This window comes from Pseudochaenichthys georgianus, chromosome 22, assembly GCF_902827115.2.
Source record: "Pseudochaenichthys georgianus chromosome 22, fPseGeo1.2, whole genome shotgun sequence".
Taxonomy (NCBI): domain Eukaryota; kingdom Metazoa; phylum Chordata; class Actinopteri; order Perciformes; family Channichthyidae; genus Pseudochaenichthys; species Pseudochaenichthys georgianus.
The window spans coordinates 30,475,200-30,499,857 of NC_047524.1; the positions used below are offsets into that span (position 1 = coordinate 30,475,200).

At 39.8% G+C, this 24,658-nt stretch overlaps 1 protein-coding gene and 1 non-coding gene across 2 annotated transcripts; one reads left to right on the forward strand and one right to left on the reverse strand.

Moving 5' to 3' along the window:
* Positions 1 to 8,515: 8,515 nt before the first annotated feature.
* Positions 8,516 to 21,445, forward strand: gjb9a (gap junction protein beta 9a). The gene is made up of 4 exons (XM_034111827.2): positions 8,516 to 8,724; positions 19,251 to 19,442; positions 20,695 to 20,996; positions 21,103 to 21,445. The coding sequence occupies exons 2-4, from the start codon at positions 19,272 to 19,274 to the stop codon at positions 21,443 to 21,445; spliced, it is 816 nt and encodes a 271-aa protein (XP_033967718.1). The 5' UTR covers positions 8,516 to 8,724; positions 19,251 to 19,271.
* A 2,921-nt stretch (positions 21,446 to 24,366) lies between these two features.
* Positions 24,367 to 24,448, reverse strand: trnas-gcu (transfer RNA serine (anticodon GCU)). The gene has a single exon. It is a non-coding gene; the product is annotated as a tRNA-Ser (tRNA).
* Positions 24,449 to 24,658: the final 210 nt, after the last annotated feature.

A 24,658-nucleotide genomic window follows, 5' to 3' on the forward strand; every position in this document is an offset into this window, starting at 1 on the left:
GCGTATGGCTGCGTTCCCTTTGACATTTTTTATGGCACCTGTTATCTAGCCTACCTAATTCCTTTAATCCGTAAAGTAGAGGCAAATGAGATTGCAGCGATATTTCCCTCTCTACACAGGAACAGCAGGTCCATTACAAAAGGACAACAGATAGCGAGCCTATTTTTGCCTTGGTACGGCATTTATGTTAGTCAGCAGGAAATCATGGCATTATCCAAAGTAGTGGAAAATCATCTAAATGTATCTAACTCAGCAATGTTAGCTGAACACAAATAATTGCAGGAAGTTAGGACAGTAGCACTACAGAATCGCATGGCACTGGACCTCCTCTTAGCTGCCCAGGGGGGCGCATGTAGAGTAATTGGTGCGGAGTGCTGTTCCTTTGTTTCTGATGCCACACCGGAAGTTATGGATATGATTCATGATACGGCTAACGGGATAAAAGAATTGCATGAAACTCTTTGGGGATTTAAGTGGAACCCTTGGATCCTGGGGAGCGGGGTTGGTTAAATTTGTTGTTACTGTTGCAGTGTTTATCTTGGTTGTGCTAATCCTAGTGATTTGTTTGATCACTGTAGTTAAATTAGCCATACGCAGGGTTGCCAAGACTGCCCTCCATGCCCCACAGAGGCTAGTGGGGTATTCTACTGTAAATGACACAATGTTGATGTACGACGCTGAGCTTCCAGACCCATGGGTCTCCATCGCAGTTCCTGTACCTTGGGTACCCCCTTTCAGCGATTGATAAATTGATTAAAGTTGACACTCAGATTAAGAATAGATGTTTTGATTTTTCCTTGAATAAAGAACAGATGTTTTGATTTTCCCTTGAATAAAGAACAGATGTTTTTGAGTTTTCCTTCCTCAGGTAGTTACAATAAAATGTCTGATTTTTCCTTTTCAGATTTTGAACAAATGTATTTGAATAAAATGTATGTAGTAAAGTGCCTTACTCTTGAATTAAGCGTACTGAATTAAACATAATGCAATGTTAAAGATTGAGGACACTGTACCTTTACAGATTACAGATTGATCGATTCATCACTGTGAATTTATACCTTAACTGGGAATCTTAACTGGATCTCTCATGATTCTGATTGTATACCTCAATTGGATTTCTTATAATCCTAAATTCTAATTGTGTTTTAATAAGTAATTGCCTTGAAGTAAATCTTAAGATGTAAGCTGATTTAAGCTGATTTTGAATTTGTGTTTGATGAATGAGATTAACTGAGTGATAAATTATAAAATATCTTGTTTTTGAAACATATATTTTACTATTATATTTTTGTATTGCATGTGTGTTATTATTGTGCTTTTTGACAAAAGAAATCAAACACTGAAGAGAGATGATTTTTCTATTGTGGTTGTCTGTATCAACCATTGTGATTGAATGTTTCGATCTTATTCTGCTTTTGATGTAATTAATGTAATGGGAACCCACACAACTCTGAGGACGTTTTATTTGATTTAAGTAGTGACTGAAATATTCTTAGACTAATGTTAATTGGTTATCAATAAATTGATAAAAGGAAGGATCTGTGAAGGAAATATTTTAATGTGATCTGTGCATGGGAGACTTATAGTGTTTTCCCTATGTGTCCTGTTTGTAATTTGAACAGGGCAAAGGTCAAGAGGCCCTGCCTTCCTGTGGGGGAAGTGTGGACCATGCACGATGGCTTTAACAGACCGGTTCTTTGTCTTCAACATGTCTGGTATCGATTAGATGGAAAGCGCGTGAATATAGGCCACTCCTTTATTCAATGTATAGATCTGCGCTGTGTTTCTGTGTACTCCTCAGTGTTGGCTCGGTCTTTTCATGATGAAAGTTGTGTGAAATATCTTGTGAACGCTCCGGCCGTTTGACTTTCAATAAACTTCAGTGGATGATTAAGCAGATTCCAGTTTTCCATTATTTCATCACATTGCTGAACAGAAGTTTTCTTCACAAATATGTTTTATAAAATAAAATAGAATTTGCTAATATTAAGTGATAATATTAGGATTAGTGTGAACAACTAGTTTACATGTTAGGCTAACAGTGCCTTGGTTAAAGAGCCTGTTGCTGTTTATTTATAGCTTTGAATTCTTTAAAACCAATATTATCTTCTTAAACTTGTATGGTAGTCAGGAGCATCACTTTCTAATGTTTATTAATATATTTAGAGGGAGGGGATCTAAAGTAATGCTTTAAAATTCAGATTAGATTGATTTCTACCATTTTCTTAAATTCATGGTAGTTTCAGTAATCCCATGGTAATTGAGGACACAAGTTATCTAAATGACTAATGTGATCTTTATGGCTTTCAGAAAGGACAGGAGACCGACAGGTGACTATCAAAGGACTAGCAGCAGCAGCAGCAGCAGCAGCAGCAGCAGCAGCAGCAGCAGCAGCAGCAGCAGCAGCAGCAGCAGCAGCAGCATGATGATGATGATGTTAAATGTGTTGTTTTAGGAACATCCATTGCAAATACATGGAATTCAATAAACATTGAATAGCATATCATGCAGTTTGTCTGTGCCTTTTCCTCTGTGTTGTCCTGGTTTGCTGTGCTGCCTCCTAGTCGCCACCATGGTTTGCTGTGCTGCCTGGGGATGCTCAAATCGCTCCGAGAAAGGAGTACGAATGTACGGCTTCCCCACTGACACAGAGCGGAGGAAAAAATGGCTGGCTCAAGTCAGCAGGATTAATTTCACGTCCAACAGCAAAACAATATGTGATGTAATTATATACAAACACTGCACTTTTTCACAAAACGAAAACCACACAATTGGGAAAGCTTAATGTTTTGTTTAATACAAAAAAACAGGGAAAGGCTTGAAAAACACTGAGGGTTGAGACTCAGGGTGCAGGGTGAGGGTCTCAGTGCAGGTATTCAGGCTCCATTGAATCCCCCTCTGGTTCTTGTGCTGAAAGAGGGAGTAACAGACAGGAGAAAGGGTTATACACACCTATATAGCAAACCTATTGGATGGGAAATTGCCTTGGGGAGATAAGGTGTGGTCTTTGTTCCCAACTGAAGGTATGGAACTTTATTATTTGTGAGTTTAACAAAGTATGACAAATGGCATCAGTAACAGATGTGATATGAATTTCTATAAAGTTGTCTCACATTCTTGGTCATATTTTATATACAGTATGTAATGAGTATAACATGTCCATTAAGTATAAAGTGTTTCCTAATACTGTGTATTCAACCACTATGGAATATGTATGTGGGCAGACAAAACTGAGTTGTTCTGTGTGTGAAGTAACCTCAAGTCACTCCGCAGGCACATTTTGATGCAGACCATTTTGTCAAGACGAAAAAGGGCAAGACTAGGCTGAGAGCAGAGGCTATACCCACCATCTTCGTGCATCGCCCTGTGGTCAAAAAGAGAAGGGCCCCTGCACCACGATTCACCCCGGGACCTGTATCTACAAAGCCCATAGCTCATGATCACAGCTATAGTGTGAAAGGTGACACAGGTATAATAAGTATGAACTCTTAGTAACAAAAGTAATATTTCTTATTTTTAAGTGGTATAATATTTAAAATGTTCGAAAATGTACAGTGCCATGTCTTCTACTTACATTAGTCTCAAAGATTGAGGGAAGAAGGGATGAGGAGACTGAGAGAAAGGAAAGTGAGGGTGAAGAAAGAGAGGACATGGCTAGTGAGGAGAGACAGGGAGGGCGGACACCACCCACTCAGCCAGCAGCCAGTCAGCATACGAGGGAACCAGCAGCCAGTCAGCGTACGAGGGAACCAGCAGCCAGTCAGCATACGAGGGAACCAGCAGCCAGTCAGCATACGAGGGAACCAGCAGCCAGTCAGCATACGAGGGAACCAACAGCCAGTCAAACAGATCTATTAAAACAATTAAAGAGAAAATTAAAGAGCCAAGAAGGAATCACCAAAAAAGCAAAGGCTGCACTAAGAAAAATCAGGAAGGAAAATGCAGCTCTCAAGACAACAATGAAAATTAGGGACAAGAAATATAAGAAAACGTTTTCAAAAGACCAACTTAAGGCATGAGGCAGACTCACCACAAAGGGGATGAAATGGAGCAATGAGACAATTAAAAAGGCTTTAAAAATTCGCTTTGCGTGCGGACCAACGGGTTACAAAACTCTGCAGGAATTGAAGATTCCCCTTTCAGGAATAAGGACACTGCAAAGAAGGATGCAATGTGTTAAGTTTGAGCCTGGTGTGTTGACAGAGGTCTTTGATTTCCTAAAATTGAAGGCAGATAGATTGACAGACCTTGAAAAGGAGTGTGTGTTGACCTTGGATGAAATGGCAATCACACCAAGTGTGGAGTTAGACATGATTACAGGCAAACTGTACGGTGATGTGACTTTACCAGGTCACACAGGGGTGGCAACACATGCTTGTGTGTTTATGTTGGCTGGAAACACAACACCGTGGAAGCAAGTAGTGGCATATCATTACACTGGCAATTCTACCAATGGAGCAGAGTACAGGCCAATCATTATTGATATAATACAGAGGGCAGCATCCATAGGGCTACATGTGCAAAATCAGCTGAGCTGCAACATTATACAGACAGGTAATAATCAACATAATCACAAGGACACAATATGGCTCTGCTAAAAACACTCACTCTTACACGGACCAAAGTTATATTTATCTAATATTTAACTCCCTCCACCCCCGCATACAATCCTGTTTAGAAGCCCCTCTTCTCTAATTCAACAACGTTGGACCAAATAGACATTAAGAGAACGGAATTTACAAATAAAAGGCTGTTCAACGTGTGTTGCTAACTTGCTTCGGTATCCTAGCTTAATCTGTTATCTGTAAATGTTCCCTAAATCTACTAATTTAGGGATAATCCACTGACATCCTTTAATACACATGTTAATTTGAATCAGATGTACTGATAATATCCGCAATATAAATCTTTAAACTTCTTCTTACCTTTAAAAGTCCGTCACGAACGGTCTATTATGCTGCAACTCTATAGCTCTGCTAGCCTTGGCGCTAACTTCCCGGGGAACGATTGAGAGGCTCCACGATCCGCCATTGCTGTAAAAAAGTGGTCCATTGGAGTGAACGGAGATGACATAACTCTCTGCCACCCAGCTAGAAGTTCCAGAGCTAGCTGAAGCTACCAAGCTAAGCTAACATGCTCCCCTGCACACTGCCGTCGCATTTTACGTTTCTAAGGTAAGCGGACATGAACTATTCAGCAAAACTATAAATAATAATCTAAGTTATTGAGTTTTTAGCATAATACTTCAGAATCATAAAATCCCTTAACATTTGTATGTAATTATGCTAAATTCAACACTGTGTTTTGTTTCACCCTTTTTCATTTTTCATTTTGTAGCACTTTGAGTTTTGTTTACGCAAATGAAAAGTGCGCTTATAAATAAAATATATTATTATTATTATTACTGGAATCAAGCAAATATTAATATGTTTGCATGACATTAGTTATTTATATTATGATATCACTTAACTATACGTTTAATACATTTAAGTCAAGCTAAGGTACATGTGATGTTAGCTAGTTAGTGCGCTTAACTGTGAGGCCTCCTCCAAACAGCATAATAACCAGACTGTATCATTAAAATTACAAGTACCAGTTCTAGATCCTTGACTTTAGACAAACAATTCAAAAGACAAAATGTATTTAAAGACCAATCTTTATTTGAATGTGCCTCTTAACCTGACATATTAGTTATACAGTAATAGTATTGACAATCTAAAAAAACTGAGCAACTCAACTGTCAACTTTATATTTCTTATTGTCTAAAGCATTTATTATTTTCATTTTCCCCCTCTCATATTCAGTGTGGACGGATTGAGACAGCGTGGTGTCCAGAGAGCAGCAGAGACTTCAGGGAGAAACCTCCATGTGATGGACGTCCTGTGTGTTGGTTTGGAGAGGACTGAGGGTCTTTCCTCTGCGAGGAGGACCAGGCCCATGCTGGGCAAAGCTGATATCACAGGCCTAGTCTGTCACTTTATTTGACTAAATGTGTTTACTTATACATTTAATAGGTTTACACCTTCTGTCCATATGTGCTTTATATTTAAAACATGTTTGATTAACTTTTGGTTCACATTTCAATAACTTGTATTTGTATTTGCACTCCTTTTGTCCATTATTCTTACTGAAAGTGTTAGATTACACATTCACATCTGACTGAAGATTGGTCCCATTTATTTGTGACGTTGCAAACTCTGCGGTATAGGTCCTGTACTGGTCTTAAAATCTCATAACATCAGCTTTTAATGTTCCTCTTGGATGTTCTTCTTGACCCTCAGAGAAGGAGAAAATGTTGTGTCTTTCAGGCATGTCCTTTCCTACAAAAATGACAGGAAACATAAAACATATTATTGCAGAACAAGTGTGTTATTTATGAAAGCGGCTGTGTATGAAGTTCATCAACATTGAAATATATGTTATTATCAAAATAATATTTAACTGTTATCAAAACGTAGTGCAACTGTAGAAGCTTGCTCTGTTGTCTCACTGAAAGAATAACTTTTACCACGTTTTTTCAGACAATATTGAGAGATAAATAGTAGCAGTTCTCACTATGTGTTAAATATCTTTGCCTTCAATACATTAAATTAGAAAGCTGACAAAATCATATTGCTTGTTAACATCTAAATGTAACTTTTTGCATGGAAAAACCCCTCAACTTAACTGATGTGTAGGTGATCTAGTATTTAGTATTGTTTAATGGAATGTATATCAGTGTATTCAAGTCAATACTTCATTCATTTAAACCAATATCTTTCTTGATTCTTTGTACAGTGTGAAAAATAGAGTCTTTGTACCTGAGCTGAAGTTCACTGCTGTGAGGAGTCCAGTTCTGTCTCTCACTCTCTGGTCCAGCCTGTCTGCATCACCTGGACACTTTAAACAAACAGATATATATGTAAAGTACCATGTGTACCAACAATATAACTGATTCTCTTCTGTTGAACATGTTGGATTGTGTATTGTCCGAGTCAGGGTCCTTTTTATTTTACTGTAACTTTGGAAGTTGTGTTACCAATGCTTACTGTTTATTTGATATCAATTTGTAATACAATTAATAAAAACAACAAGGTTTGGGTTCGTTCTTCAGATGACTGTGACGTTAACGTGTAAGCTCGATAATGAACTCCAGTTCAACCAACCATATTGTAATATCCAAGTAATCATCTTGAAATATGACATTATCATTTGTAATACAAACACATCTTATTGTGAGGTTGATTTCACATACACTACTTTGACATTAGCTTGTCTACATACTTGAGCATAGCCAATTTACTCACAGATCCATAATCATGAAGGTGGAATCTAACTATATTCATAATAATATGTATTGTTGTTTTCTGCTGTAAAGTTGGACATTTTAACATGGGGGTCTATGGAAATTGCTCCTTTCTGCAGTCAGTCCCTATCGGCCAATATATGAACTGCAGTGTGTGGCACTTCCGTATTGGCGTCCCGGCTCTTCCCCAGAGTTTGCCGCTTGTTCCCAACACTGGATATGAACCAATGTGCAGAGAAAAATATGTTTTGCATAAAGTGTACATTTTTCCTTTAACCTCTTATTTTTTAATACATATTTGTACTTTTTCCTCTAATCATTTATTGGACATTTTACTTTAACTTCTTATGTTTATAAAAATATATTTATTTATTTTTATTTCATTGTATTTTTACCTTTTTATTGCAAATTCTTACTTCATATTCTTTAGTTTATATACATATTTGTATTATTTATAATTGTATCGTTTATTGAACGTTGTTACTTTAACTCATTATGTTTATATAAGTATTTTAATTAAAACATTGTATTCATCTTTTGTGTGTTGAATTCCTATGTCACGAAACCCAGGTTGACGCTTGAATAAATCACATTTATTTAGTCTTAAATATGACTACAATATATTTTTTAAGTGCTATTGAATGTCTTCTGAGCTGAGTAGGTGAGGATCGGTTTAATCGTTCTCAAAGTGGTTTAAGAGTTCATTTTGAACAAAAAGGAAACACCAAACTCCCAAACAGACTTCTATTTACATTTTTTGTATGGACTTTCTGTCCCTTTGTCTAACTCAATTATTTAAATTGGATTGAATTCTGTTGCTGTGTTACCATGTGAACCCATCGCTGAGTAGGGAAATACATGTGCATTCCTCCCTAACCTCCTCTTGGGTGTGGCATCTCTCTCTCCCTTTCTTACTCTCTTTTTCCTACACACACGCACACACACACACACACACACACACACACACACACACACACACACACACACACACACACACACACACACACACACACACACACACACACACACACACACACACACACACACACACACACATTGTGTTTGGCAAGGATGGATGATGTTTTGTTCCCCTGCTCAGTAAAGCAAACTTTAACTCTTTTTCTTTACCTATAAGGAGGTGTTAGGTTACATAGCTCAAAGGGTGTGGAGTCTTCCTGTATCCTGACAAGACAAAACATGTTGTGTGTGTGTGTGTGTGTGTGTGTGTGTGTGTGATGACGTAGAAGCTGCTGAATCTGGTTTGGCAGCGTTTCTGAGGGAAGGGCGAGAGAGGAGACAGACAGAGAGGAAAAGCAGTGGAATGATTTAACTTGAGTTTCCCTAAACTTTAAGCTTTTTAACTTAACTGTGGTATATTATTCTTCTCCAGCTGGTGTCCACCTATTGGGTTTTGGATTGTATCAACGTTTCAGCACTAGGTAAGGTTCTTTTTGTTGAATTTCCATACATTTTGTATCACATGTTACCGTAAACAAAAGATATCCAGCAGTGTTTAAGTTGACCACAGACTGAGTTACAGTTCCTTGTTTACCCATGACACACGTTGGTATTTATGCCTATATATGTAGAAAAACCCTTCGGTTAATTCCAGTTAAAAAAGGCAAAGGCAGGAATGTTTCCTTTTGCTATGACTAAGACACAAAGTGTAGCCAGATGTTGAGCAATCAGTGAAAAAAAACTAGTTTTTCCTCTAAAGCGTAGATTCAGCACACAGGCAGAGGCGTTATGGAATGAAGCCCTCTTCATATTTAAACATTTATACACACACTGATGACCATATTAGTCTAGTTGTTTCCGTTTTAGTAAAACACTTTCAATTTCTCTTTTGATGTTACATTTAATACCTTCCTAAATTAAAACAATTCCTCTGTTTACTATATAAGAAACATCTTTTCAACATATTTTTCATCAATATTTGATATTTTCGAACAGCCGAACATAATCGGCAAAGGGTAGGAAGACGGGTAGAACTTACTGGGAAACATGTTACATTTAATTAAAGGCTCATATGACCATAAGCCTCATAGCTGCAAGAAATACTATTTTATTTAACATTAATGACTTAACTAAGATAGGATAAGACAAAGGTAAGACATATTGCCGTGTTGGCTACCTAATGCTACGTGGTGTGATGTATTTGTTAGCTTCTCATGTCGCAAGTTCGGATCGGTCAGTAATGATACCAATACCTGTCGAATCTGTGGAATCTCAGCTTGCTAATCGATATCTTGTTTGTGCAGATACGATAAGTAATAAGGGTATTTTAACGTGAGTTCTGTGTTAAGTGTGTTAGCATTCTTTCACTCAGGGCTAATTCAGAGCCTTTGTTATTACCCTTATGTCTCGTTTTGCTAAGAATTGTTAATATTGTCTGACAGCTGAGTTTCTTCCCGTTAAGTGGGTATGACACATTAATAGGTTTTTAAATGTTAAGAAGCACGGCTCAGACGCTGTTTCTTGCAGATGTTGCAATTTCCCCCCCGCCCGCGGAGGAATGGAGCTTAAAAGGTTAAGCAGCAACAGGAATAAGGTTGAAACAGTTGAAACACAGGATAGCACAGGTAAGAGTTCACATAAGGGTTCATAGATATAATTACAAAATCACATTTAAATACCTGTCTACAATTAAATATCAACAATATAATTAATTGGAGTAAGTTACCAAAACTAAGTGGTAATGTAGTTAATCCAGATTTTAAAGTGCTAACATGGAGATGTCCTGAGTGATGAGCCTCTCCTGTTTTGTGAAATCTAAATATTTTACTCGTTGTAAACAGTGCACGATCCTTCACTGCTTCGTAAACTATACAGACCTAATGATGATGTTACCGATCACATAGGGATATCATTTCTCTTTATGACCATGTGTTCTATTGTTATAAGTGTTCACTATAACTTATATAGAGGCTCTTGTATAGGGAAGGATTGGACCAACGTGTAGGTTGACTTGCTCTCGTTTATTAATCACCGATGCACAACACGTTACATCATAAAGGTTCCTACCCTATTATGCCTGATACTACATCCCCCTTTCTAAATAGGAGACCTTACCTGTGGAGAGGATGTGTAAGGACAACACAAGCCTCTGAAGCTGATATTAAACCATTGCTTAACTTGTATTCATTCTAATGAACAATACATGTATAGCATTATATCTCAAGTTTACCAAGATGGATATTATTAAAGACACTAAAGGCTTTTTCTAAGTCTTAACATAGTGCAAAATATGAAACACTTTATCAACATGTGTTTCTGGAAACACTGCAACATATAGTTCTGTCTAACTGCAGAATTCTTATGAAAACATTCAACTGCTGTACTTCTTTTTATTCATTTATTTAGTTGTAACTATGGAGGGATGGGGTGGACTACCTAAACCCTCCAGCTGAGTGTGGGGATTATTCTTCCCCATTGACCATCAGTTTCCTGGCTATGAACGCACAAAGTCTTTTAGATGTGCAGGAGGCGCCCTGACTCTGGCAGGAACACGTCTCTCACACACTGTGCTTTGCTGACTCGAGTCATGCTGGACTTGTGGTGTGGCAGGAGTGCATGCTGCCTCAGTAGTGGTGTTTACAGGTGTGGTGTTATCAGATAATCGAGGACCCTCAGGGGTTGAGAGAGGTGGTATCTGTTTCTTCGGACGGTGCCCCTGGGTGTCTCAACGATGTAAGACCTGGGTGTGCCTGCAGTTGACGCCACTGTGCCCTTCTCATGTGTATCTTTGATCCACACATATTCTCTGGGTTGCAGGTGCAGCACATCATGTGTTCTGTGTCTGTGATCATAGTTGTGTCTCTGTTTTTGTCTGTAACTTTGTTCTGTCAATTTCAACTTTATCATATCAGCACACACTGGGTTGAGCTGTGATGGAATGACAGGAACGAGTGTCCTTATCTTCCTCCCCATGAGAAGCTCTGTGGGACTGTATCCATTTGCCAGAGGAGTAGCACGGTAGGCCATGAGGGCAAGATATGGATCACTTTATTTCTTAAGGAGACGTTTGACTGTCCTCACAGCCCGCTCCGCTTCTCCATTGCTCTGAGGGAAGTGGGGACTGGATGTCACATGACTGAAGTTCCAGTCCTGGGCAAACTTCCTGAACGGCTCAGATGCAAACTGTGGTCTCAGCGCACTATCTCTGGCACCCCATGTCGTGCAAAGATAGACTTAAAGTGTGTGATAACTGCCTCTGATGTTGTGGAAGTTAATTTTGCCACTTCAAAAAATCTTGAAAAATAGTCAACAATGACCAAATAATGTTTGTTGTCTAATTGAAACAGATGTGCTCCCACTGTAGACCATGGTCTCGGTGGGAGCTCAGTAGGCATCAATGTCTCTCTGAAGTGTGTTCTCTCCCGGCTACATGTGTCACAGTTCTCTATCACTTTTGTTAACTCCTTGCTGAGTCCTGGCCACCACAGACTGTTTGGCTCTTTCTCTGCATTTGGTTATGCCCATGTGACCTTCATGCAGCTTGGTGAGCATGTCAGCTCTGAGCGATGGGATCACTATCCTGCTACCATAAAGTAGGAGACCATTTTGAACTGTGAGCTCACCTGAGAGTGGCAGATACTGTAGGGTTGAAACACTCTCTCAATAGAAAACGTGTCTGGCCATCCCCCTACCTACACAGTACCTTTTTAACTGTTGAGTATGGTGTCATTGTCTTGGTGTGTCTGTATTTCCTTGAGTCTCCCTTCTGTAGCTGGCAGGCTTGCTATGACTGAGTCCATGTACAGATTGATTTCATTTTCATGAAGCCCCTCATTTATGTTGCTGACAGGAGCCCTGGATAGTACATCTGCAGTTGCGATGTCTTTGCCCGCCACATGTGATATGGTGTAGGAGAATCACATCAGTCGCATGCGAAGACTCTGTATGCGTGGTGGGAGTTGATCCAAGCTCTTTGAGCCTAGCAGAGGAACCAAAGGCTTGTGATCAGTCTCAATGTGGAAACTTTCCCGATGAGGAACTCTGCAAACCTCTCGCAGGCCCAAGTTGATGCCAGAGCCTCCTATTCAATCTGGGCATATCTCTGTTCAGTGCTGCTGAGAGATCTTGAAGCATATGCTACAGGTCGCCATTCGATGCCTGTTTGTCGCAAAAAAATACAATCTCTTTGCTTCTTTATTTTTATTCCGGATTTACCCCTCTTGTTCTGTTCTTTTCCTCTGATCTTTAATAATAGATAGTAGATAGTTGATAGATAGATGGCTGCACTTTGGTTAACAGACTAACATTGATTTCCTCAATTTATAAATGGACAGGCTCTGTAATTATACCATAATCTTTTCTCCTCTATCCCTTAACTCGTCTTCCTATACAGATTTACTTACCTCTAGTCTGGGCAGGATTAAAGAAACATTAATCTGGTTGATTTTTTATTTTCAGGATTGAATGTTCAAATCAAGGCCTAAAACCTGGCATTTCATAAGAAAGTGACTAATATATAAACCAGATGTAATATTGGATCAAATACTACACCAAATGGACAGACACAGATTAAAAATACAAATAAAGTCCCCTGGTTTGTCTCCAGAGTCTAACTGCCATGAGAAAAATCAAATCAATGTTCCAAAATCCATCACTAGATGTCGCTCATTATACCAACACGGTTGATATAATACATAAGTTATTATTATTCCAGTAAAAGGGCTCGCTTTGGCAAAAACCTGATCCATACAGGCAGCCCTAAATAATAACAAGTAACCATCATGTGTGATGCTATCTGTAGTTGTCTGTCTTATTTTTTGTTGATGTCATATTGTTTTCACCAGGGCCGGCCCTTGGCATAGGCAGTATAGGCGAATGCTAAGGGTGCATCAACCCATCGGGGGCGCCGAAAATTGGGGAGAAAAATTACATCATGTATTTTTTAGCTGCCCGGATTATAACAGACAAAGACTCGTTCTGAAAACTGCACTGGAACAACATAACATCAAGGACATGGATTTCAAGTCAATATACAAATCAATATGTAAATCAAGAAATGAAGTAAACAAGCTGATCTTCAAGTTCCTCAAAAACACTGGTCTGAGAACAAGGATTTAATATAAACATTCAATAAATCAACAGTAGGTGGTGATATATGCTCCAAGTGGAAGCGATTCGCCATTAAAGAAAAAAGAAGAAGAAGAAGAAGTAGTAGAAGAAGAAATACGCTAACGCTACAAACAGGCACAACACTGTTACTCTGTGTTTACTGACATATAACATTTGATTTAACCTTGCTCTATTTTTGTAACGCACGTTCAAAAACGGGAACATTTTCGGGAGTTTCAACCGGGTACCAGCCACCGAAAACGGGGACTCTGCCCGGAAAACGGGGACTCTGCCCGGAAAACGGGGACTCTGCCCGGAAAACGGGGACGTTTTGGTCACCCATCTGATGAAAACGTCTTTTAAAACGACAACTCCCAGTAGAGACGTGCCATAGAGAACATGTTGCGAAACACAATAGCCAGCATGTGTAGTTCTGAGGACTGGGTGGGGGAGGGGGGGACCTCTGCACATTTGAAGGAACATTTTTTTTTATTAAAATGGGCCCACTTTGAAATAAATAAAACATATAGCTGCACCCTAAAAAGAGTTAAAGGTGGGGTAGGTAAGAATGGAGAAACCAGCTCGAGTGCGCTAGAATTTGAAAGTACACAACCGGAAAAAATATGCCTCTTCCTTCAGACTTCCTCACAGAGCTCCTCCTCCAACACACACGAACGCGCACATGACCAATGAGGGCACGAGATAAGTTTGTGCACAGATGGAAGGCTGACAGGCAGGTAGGCCATCCAGTTATTTCAGCCGGGCCGGCTCAGATGATTGGTCGTGCTTTTTACAGCGCTACGGCTTGCAAAGATGAATTTTTGTATGTATTTATTGTCAAAGCATTTAATATATTCATTGCTATCGGGACGTTAAGAGATTCCATGGAATATAACAAAAAGTGTTTTCTGAAATAAATTACATACCCCATTGAATTATGATCGTCAACTGTCTTCCTCTCCCTTGTTGTTCCTCGATACGTAAAGGCTGCACCATCGTTGACAACTTCTCTCTACATATCAAACATACCGGTAAACCAGCATAGTTTGCTGTGAAAGCAGATAACTCTGTCCACGCAGAATTAAATCCTGTGTTTCTCCGGTACTTTTCTTTGATTTATCCATAGTTCGCTCATCGAGCCGGGGGTCAGGTTATTCACCTCCAAGAAAAGGCGCTCGCGCGTAGTGCTGCGTACCGGTACGCCGAACCGGTACTGGACTTGTAAAAAGTTTCGGTTCAAGTCCGGTTAAAACCGGAACGTCAGGAACCGGTACTTGGACTCGCAAAAAAACTGGCACTTACGTATATTCTGGTGTCTGTGGTTATTTAAACATTCCCTGATAAACGTTATTCAGTGTCAATAAATGAGTGCAAATCCCAGTGTGCTCAGTGTACAACATCACATGTCATTTCACCTTCGATTCACGGTTTGAAAACGTAGCGTTTCGCCACATGCTAATGCTAACCGGAAGTGAAGACTTTTCAGAATAAAAGTATTAAGTAAATAGTGTGAACTTCCGGATTTTCAGAATAAAACTGATTTAAATTAAATAGTGTATTTAATTCAAAATTACGCCATATCAACATTGATTTTAATTTCTAACAGTATGTATGTACATCACTATGTATGTAGTATGTACTGTTTAATGTAAACATGTAGAGTTGTAGAAAAGACATGGTGTACAGACAGTACAGTACACTCTGACTGTACAGTCACTACAGTGTAGTGTATACTGTATAGTAGGTGTGTAACAGTGTAATGCGTATAGTCTACTCTACACTCTACCTTTCAGCAACGTTTTAGGGATTGAGGCTCAGTCAGCTCAGGGACTGTTTGGTTACTTTAGTTTGGTAAATGAAATACATGTTTGAACTTTGTAGTAGTTCACTGCAGTTGCTGTCATAAGTCATTTGTAGACTAAGTGGAAAAAAGTGTTTTTTTTACATTTGTACTTTTTAGAGAAATGTAGACACAAGTTGGAAGGGAGCACAATAAACCTGACGAGTTTGAATTTGAGTTGATTATGAGTTAATGTTCAATTGATAATTAGCTCACAATAAGTTCACTTTAGTTACTCACACAACTTGACACAAGCCATGGGTTCAGGTCCGGACTTATAAGTCCGGACCTGAACCTGAACCTCTGGACTTGAGTCCGGACCTGAACCTGAATGTGAGTCCAGGTACGCAGCACTACTCGCGCGGGACCGTAGCAGGATGTGACGCATATTTTAGTTGACCTAATTAAAACCGTTTTGTTTTTTATTTATGTGTCACAGTATCACCTCAAAATACAAGATACGAAACATTTTCAACCATGCAACAAAATATAAATAGTCCTACAAATACTTTTATTTTATTTCCTTCTTATTTTTGTCTAAGCTCAAGGGAGCCAGAGCAGAGGGCTTAAAGGGCTGCATGCGGCCCGTGGGCCGCGGGTTGCCGACCCCTGCCTTAGCACGTACACTGTGTTGTAGCACTAGCCAATAGAAGCATGAGTGTTACATAGTGATATCACTATGATCTGTACGTAAACAAAGGAGTCCAATGGAGGCGCACAAAAACAACAGCGATTTTAGCCTTTAATTAATGAACCTATAGCACAATAGGGCATCTTTATTATATTGTACAAGATTAACAATCTCTACAATGCTAGCCACACGTGCAGTTGGAAACAATGAGATTTAAATGTCAAACAGAGGTCTGATTGAGTACATAGATTTTGTTTGCAGAGAAAAGTACACATTTGGTAAACACACACACTCACACACAAACATACACACTAAAACACACACTTACAGCTCAGTATCTAAGTAACATTAACTCTAAGAGACACGCACCAGGGGGTTCATGATTTAAGTTGTATTTATACGGACTAATGACACTGTTTCATTCATGAACCTCATTACTTTAGCACACACGCTATTGTTCCCAATGTGTTCATTCAGCAGCAGCAGTGAGCAGACACTAAACACACACAGCTGAATTAACAGTATCCAGGGTAGAATACCAAATTACTCTTTGGTTTTAAATAAACAAAGCACACAAATGTGCAGCCACACGGCATCAAATTATGGTGGAATAAAAATTGCGAATATGTTTTTGTGAAATGTGAAAAATTATACACTAACTTAAAAATGCTGTTGGGCCAGCTACAATTGAGGTTGAGGTTGCCCTGTGATACAAATATAAGGCCGTTTTCAAAAGCAATTACCACTGGAAGTATCGTTACCTTACACAAATGACACCAATACACTTTAGACATCATTTCATTTCACAGAGCTTTAGCAATATGATTTGTTACAGTTTCACTCTAACAATAATAGCCTTTTCCTCAGCAGACATTTAAACGTGTGAGTGTGTCTTCGTGTGAGAAATATTAGATTTACAGTGTTAATAATAACCTTAAAAGTTTTATTACAACTTTATTTAGGCACACAATCACATGTTCTTACTGATTTGTCTGTTGGTCATGTTCATAATTAACAATTTTGCAATAGCAATATGCGATTAAGCATGAAATGTACAGCTACAAGGTTTAAGGTAGGGTGTTTGTGTAGAAATTTGGTCCTAAATCTTTATAAGCCTTAAGGTTTGCCAAGAATTAGATGAGCAAATTGTAACGACTCTCATCAAATCAAATCAAGTTTTGGTCGAGCCAAAGATTTGTTGTCAAAGCACTTGAGATATTCATTGCTATCGGGATGTTAAGAGCATTCCATGGAATATAACAAAAAGTGTATCTCGATCCGGTTTGTTGAGGTTTCACTGGCGTTTATGTATGAAAATACTTATACTACTATAATACTATAGTCAAGAGCAATTGACATGTAACCAGTGGATAATACAGGAAGTGTTCCAGGCCAGAATAAAAAGAGCATATTACAGCTTGGACTGAGCCTACCTGTTTCACTGTGCTTCCAGTGTTTATGCTAAGCTAACAATAAGAGTATTTCCACAACCTGTTGAACAATTGTGAACTGTCTTGTCTATTGAAAAAGTTTTGGATTTACAAAATGTGCCTGTGGCGTAAACCAAAAAGTGCTGGGTTGTCAAGCTACATTCGAAAAGTAGCAACACTGTCTTGCTGACATCTATATGTCAATAAAAACAGGTGAAACAAAAGAAACCAACAGATGGTCCGTTGATATACCCACGAACCACTGAAGCCCGCTAACCAGTGGCGGCTGGTGGAAAATATTGTTGGTGGGGCTATGAAAATGGTGACCAAACCATACTAGGGCGGTCCGGGGGACTGTCCGCCGGAAGACATTTTTGAGAAATGACCCCTTAAATGATGACTTCTGGTGATGTTAGAGGGGGGGGGAACACATTGAGGCTTAAAAATATGAGATAATCCATAATCTTCAGTGTGGTTAGCTATGAATCTTCCAAAACTGTGCAACAGTACAGTAGGCCCACACAAACTGCAGAACACTGGTGCTTTGGGAACACTCAAATGATGCAATTCCCATTTAAAATCAGGAGACTAAATACGAACATTATGTATGTGTGTGTGTGTGTGTGTGTGTGTGTGTGTGTGTGTGTGTGTGTGTGTGTGTGTGTGTGTGTGTGTGTGTGTGTGTGTGTGTGTGTGTGTGTGTGTGTGTGTGTGTGTGTGTGTGTGTGTGTGTGTGTGTGTGTGTGTGTGTGTGTGTGTGTGTGTGTGTGAGAAACTTGCCAACCCTCCCGATCTACGCGGGAGACTCCCGCATTTCTCCCGATTTCTGACAAAATCAGATTTACTCACGACTGTTTCCACTCTGACTTTAATACAGCTACACCATTGTTTGGTTTCCATGGTAGCGCGTCTCTTTAGCAGCGCGCGCAACACAAAGTCTGAGAGGGTGTGGAAGATGAAAACTGAACAAGAATTGACAACTCGACCCTCTGCTCACTCCTTTCCTGTAAAATACAGGTCCAGCCCACACATATGCTCCATGGTGCTACAGGCATTGCCCTTACAACTACAACAAGCATGTACATGTTAATCTACAGCTCCGGCGATCCACTAGCACCGGAGTCTCCACCTGCAGACAACCTCGACAACTACTGTAGCATCACCTTGGATACGAGTCTAAACAACTCACAGACACACAGGCCAGGGCGCTGACAGGGCGCCCTTTGAGCATCAGATCTGATGATGCTGATTGGCTGAAATTATGTTTCGGCGGCATAGTTTACAGATAGCAACTGTCAGCTTGTTGGCTGCTGCTGCTCTGGCTGAGGGCTCCTTTCTACCGCCCGGACGAGAGAGGTACACACTGCGGCCAGGCAGGAAACATGTGACTTATCAGTAACTTTAGACATCGTAAAACAATTTTAAACGAGATTTTATTGTAGATTATACATTGTACTGATACCAACTATATAATATTTACCTTGTTCATTAAAAAAAAATATATATATATTTATTTTTTATTTTTAATGACAATCAAACATGTGGGAAGAGGGGCGGCGGCACCCCTAGCGCCTCTATGGGCCGGCCGCCACTCCCGCAAACTAAGACATATCTTTCCCGCCTGAGCATGAATGACTCTTTTTCTACGGCTAATAGTGTTAACAATTCTAAAAATATTTTGTACAGTGAAAAAATACAGATAAAACTGTTTCTATTGTCACCTCCCTCCTTGCAGATCTATGTGGTTAGCTTGTATGGTAGATAAACAAGTCTGTTCATGTTGTGAGTCAGACATGCCAGTTTTGGGTGCAGCTGCTCTTCATGTATCCTGCATCTGTGAGCTTGGGGGAAGATGTGTCTAAACATAGCAAGACAATAAAAGACTTAGTCAGCATACCAATTAAAAGCACTGATATGTAAGTTGATTACACAAATAATTCAGCCATGTTTTGTCTCTGTTGGAAAAATAACCCTCTTCATTGTCCCTCTGTGTTCCAGGTGCAGTGTACAGCAGCAGGGATGAACTGGTCGGGGCTGGAGAGTCTGATCAGTGGAGTCAACAAATACTCCACTGCGTTTGGGAGGATCTGGCTGTCCATGGTGTTTGTGTTCCGTGTGATGGTGTTCGTGGTGGCAGCGCAGAGAGTTTGGGGCGATGAGAACAAAGACTTTGTGTGTAATACTCGGCAGGTGAGATCAACACAGGAACAACACTTCTTTATCTTCAAATGATAATCATTTATTGGAGATGTGGTGTCCCTCTAGAAGGCACCTCTTAAATTATGTATTAAGATATGTCTTGGGAAGCTGCTCTTGCTAATTTGATGTGTGTTAGCTTTGGGGTGTAATGTGAAATCAACGTGAGCTCTAGTTTAGTTTTTTAGCTAAAACCTAAATTTACTTTATACCATTGTGGCCTTGGAGATGGAAAGGTGTAGGCTTATGCCAAGTAGTGAGACCTTATCATGGAAATTAGTCAGCAATTTAGCACTCCCGGTTACTTTGTTTTGAAGTCAACGTTTTTTGTATGTGTTTTTGCCTTAGATGTCTGAAACAAGCTCTGTGGTTAATACAAACTGAAGAGATTTTCACATTTCGTTTTGCGAAATAAAATATGACCCACTGGTCAAGCTTTAACATTTCTTAAACATATTGACTGCAAACAACTGGCTCGAGATGAAAAGTAAATGTCATCGGTCACATGAGTCCGCCTGTAACGTATTCATGGTGACATAGTCGTGTGGCCGTGATGTAGTTCATTTATAGCATGACGTTAGCTAGCCTATTTATGTAACCCAATAACTGGCAATTGCATATAGGCTTCGACTATTGTAAAAGTCGTGTTATTATGTGGAGATTTTCCTGCTGAAAGAACTATTATAGATGTTTGTTTGCCACAGACCAATCTTCTAAAATCCAATGGAAAAATCCCATTGGCTTTTGGTCGAGGCAGCCATTTTGATACTAACTTCCAGATCAGCATACAAAAATGCATCATCACTGCACCACTCTTTAAACAAAAGAAATGTAATCTAAGGATATCATATCTCATCAATATATTAGGATCACAGGCTAAGGTCTTAGCATATACAACACCATGTAAATGGAAGACAATTAGCAATATTTATTAAAGGCAAACCTTATAAATGTAAACTTATTTTCGTCTGTAATTCTTATTGAAATCCCCTTCCAAATACTTTGTATTTATTTGTTGGAATGTTCCTTTTTTTTCCTAAAAAGTGCTGCCGGTATAAATGTATTGTAGCTTTTTACTATTATAAAGTTATTATAACTTTCTGCCAGCAATAGTGGTATTGTTTCACATTAATTCTTTCATGACAGCTGCATTAGCAGTGGTATGAAATAAAAGCCCTAGACCTCATTATAGTAAAAAAAAACAGTAAATGCAAATAGCTTTAACAAATATATGTTTTCTTTCCAGCCTGGCTGCACCACCATCTGCTATGACCACATCTTCCCCATCTCCCACATCCGTCTGTGGGCGCTGCAGCTGATTTTCATCACCTGCCCGTCTCTGATGGTGATGGCTCATGTGAAATACCGTGAAGGAAAGGACGCCAAATACGTTGAGCTGCACCACGGCTCTCACCTGTACGCCAACCCTGGAAAAAAGAGAGGCGGGCTGTGGTGGACCTACCTGCTGAGTCTGGTCTTCAAAGCCGGATTTGACGTTGCATTCCTTTACATCCTGTATCGGATATACGATGGATATGATCTGCCCAAGTAATGCTCATATCTTTACTTTCATTATTGCAGAAAAACATGTACAGAACAAACTGATCCGCTGATTTTCATTTCGCCTTTAATCGTACCTACTGTTTTCTTTTAGGTTGTCCAAGTGTTCACTGGAACCATGCCCCAACACTGTGGACTGCTTCATCAGTCGCCCAACAGAGAAAAAGATCTTCATGTTGTTCATGGTTGTCTCCAGCGCAGTGTGCATCTTCATGTGTCTCTGCGAGATGGTTTATCTCATCGGCAAGCGCATCTCCAAATTAGTAAGGATCCGCCAAGAGAACCAAAGGCTCCTATTCGCTGATCAGCACGAGCTCACCAACATGGCGCCCCCCCGGTCCCAGTATCGTAAGACTGACCCAACTCTGTCCGACAGCCAGATGAGTTTGAACAGAAGGGAGAAGATCAGAGAAGGTGGGATCAGTACTACCCTCTAGGACTCGGGGGGGGGGGGGGGGGGGGGGGGGAGGTCAATAAACTATGGGTTTGTTTTCAGGACCAAAAGTCACCTGAAAAAGTTGAAAGTCTGGCTCAAGGGCAGATCCTGTGATCCCGCTGTACATGAAATATTCATGATTGTCCGATATTAGGTTCTACAATACTGACCGTTGTATTTTGTAAGACAAGGACTACTGGTAATTTTATGTTTAGATATTTGATTTCCTCGTTGTACCTGGACATGGTAAATGGACTGCATCTATATGGCGCTTTACTGACTTTGCCAGCCACAAGGGCTTTTACGTATACAAGTCAGCTTTCACCCATTCACACACTTTGGTCCATGCCATCAGGAACAACATGGGGATAAGTATCTTGCCTAAGGACACATCAACGTGTTGACTGCAGGGGTTGGGGATTTAACCACTAACCTTCCAGTTGGAGGACCATGTCATCAACCTACGGCCGAATATACGAGGACAAACATCCAGGAGCTGGCTTTATAGCACAAATTGAGTCTGGTGTTGTGTGTGAGGGCATTGTTGATCTATTTTTTATCTTGAACCAACAACTTTATATCAATGTAATTTTAATTGTATAGTGTATTGTAAATTACAGCACTTGGTATCGTAGCTTTTTTAAATGTGTGAATGCGAAGAAGATTGCCTCCCGTACTCTGTGTGATCATATTTTTTCTACAAAAAAGGACCAAAAGGAACTGATGCCCCACATGAAGAGTGTGTTTACCCATCAAGGTGTGTCTCTTTGCACCATGGGAGATGGTCTACACATAGATTTAGATAATGCTAAGAGGATATATTTAAACTAGGGCTGTCAAGTTAACGCGTTAATAACGCGTTAACGCAAACAAAAATTAACGCCACTAATTATTTTAACGCGATTAACGCATGTGTATTTTTTTCCTCGGCCGCCCCGTAGTTTCAGAGCGCATCGAGTTTAAAATACCATCTACAAGCTGATGCTGCTGACAGCCCCGCTCCTGCCGCCCGCTTGTGGCAGACCACACTTCCACGCTCACCGGCAGGCACCGACTGGCCATCGGGAGGACCGGGAGGGTGTGTGTGGCCCGAGCGAGCGAGAGAGAGACCTTACGTGCATTACCGTACCGCAGTGTGAACGCGGCTATTGTTGTTGTTAGCATCTGGTGCTAGCTAGCTGCGCTAACGGATATAAGGAGCTGTTTAAATGAAAACAGAGGAGCGCTCTATCCACACAACTGCGCCGAGCACTTGACTTGATGCAGGAAGCAGACAGCGGGACATTGTACGAGAAGTCAGCACACTCATGATTGCAGCAACATGATTGCAGCGTCCAGGCAGCTCCCGTTCGAGCATATGCCTTGAGTTGCACATAGCTCCAACGATATCACACACACACACACACACACACACACACACACACACACACACACACACACACACACACACACACACACACACACACACACACACACACACACACACACACACACACACACACACACACACACACACACACACACCATTTGTATTGTATGAGAGAGGTTCCAGGTTGAATTGAGGCGAATATTTGTAATATTCAGAGGTTGTTGTTTAATATTCATGAGAATATTTGTCATTGTTCAAATGATAATAAACATTAGCATAAAGCATATTTGTCCACTCATATGTTGATAAGAGTATTACAAACTTGAAAAATATTCCTCTAAGGTACATTTAGAACAGATAAAAAATGTGCGATTAATCGCGATTAACTATGGACAATCATGCGATTAATCGCGATTAAATATTTTAATCGACTGACAGCCCTAATTTAAACACCTTGCTGGACAGACTGGACACTTGCTGAGTTAACAGGGGACAAGGTGATGTGTACTTCTATCTTTGGTTAAATCCTCAGGAACAAAGCAGACTACTTCTGTTCTGAAAAGAGTCAACTGGAATGTCAACATGCTAATTGTTTAGGACATGTTTTTGTACCCATAGAATGCTATATTTAATTGCTTGAAAAATAAAAATTCTGATTGAGCTCAGCGTCATACTCTCTTATTTCTATGATGTTTTCCTCACAGATATATAACGTTTTATTCTGCTCCTTATAACAGTAAGACACACACTAGAAGTGTAATAATTGATAGAAATCTAATTTAGCAGCAGATTCAAGTTGTGTGTATTTTTTGGCTATATTTGAATACCCTAGAAATACTGAAAATGATTCACAGCAGACATTTTTGCTCGGTCATAACAATACATACTAATACAATTTACATTTATAGTGAGCCAGCATGCACGACGCGTAGCATATTGTGCACATGAATGCAATTATTTAGTTGGAAAGGTCTTCAATCAAAATGTGGATGGAAATAGTGTCGTTGTGTTCTGTTACCACTAGATGGTAGCATTTGAGAGCACTCTCCAAATTAAACAAACCCCATTCAACGACTGTCTGTCTATAGACATTTCCGGGTTTTGTAATAAAGTGTACCTTTTATTAATTTTCAAGGGACAAACGCAAAGAAGCAGCCACTGTCAACACCTTTTGATGAGTTATCAAGGTAAGAACATGCACAACTAGTCGTGCAGCCCTGTCCTGTATAAAATGACGTGCTGGTGGTTTGGCATTTGTACAGCTGTTCACGTGGACGGCGCATGTAACAAGACCGCAAAACCCACTTTGCTAACTTCAAGTACTTCTTGAATTCCCATTTTATTTTATGCACGCTCTGCATTTTTACCTCTTTGCCAGTACTAGTTACATTAAAATGGATTGTGTTGCTTACCACATACAATGTTTGGCTTTAAAGACATATAATACATTCTGGCATTAAATTTAAAAGGTCTTTAGTCAAATGTACTCCGTAATCTTAGTTTTTTTAATCCATATTAGTAATCCCTGATCTGTCTCGTGAAATGAAAATATCCGACGAGGATGGGATTCGAACCCACGCGTGCAGAGCACAATGGATTAGCAGTCCATCGCCTTAACCACTCGGCCACCTCGTCTGCGCATGTACCATTTATATTACACTAAAAAAAGTCACGTGCTGTTTAAAGACAACAAATAAGAAGACCTTTTGGAGTTCTCCAGATTTACATTTAACACTTTGGATATTTGGTTACTTACATTTCACTCTTTTATCTCCCTCGTGAAATTATCGTCATAATCTTTCTCTCCTGAAGCCTCCTAAAGTTAACAGCCACTTGTTCTAAAAT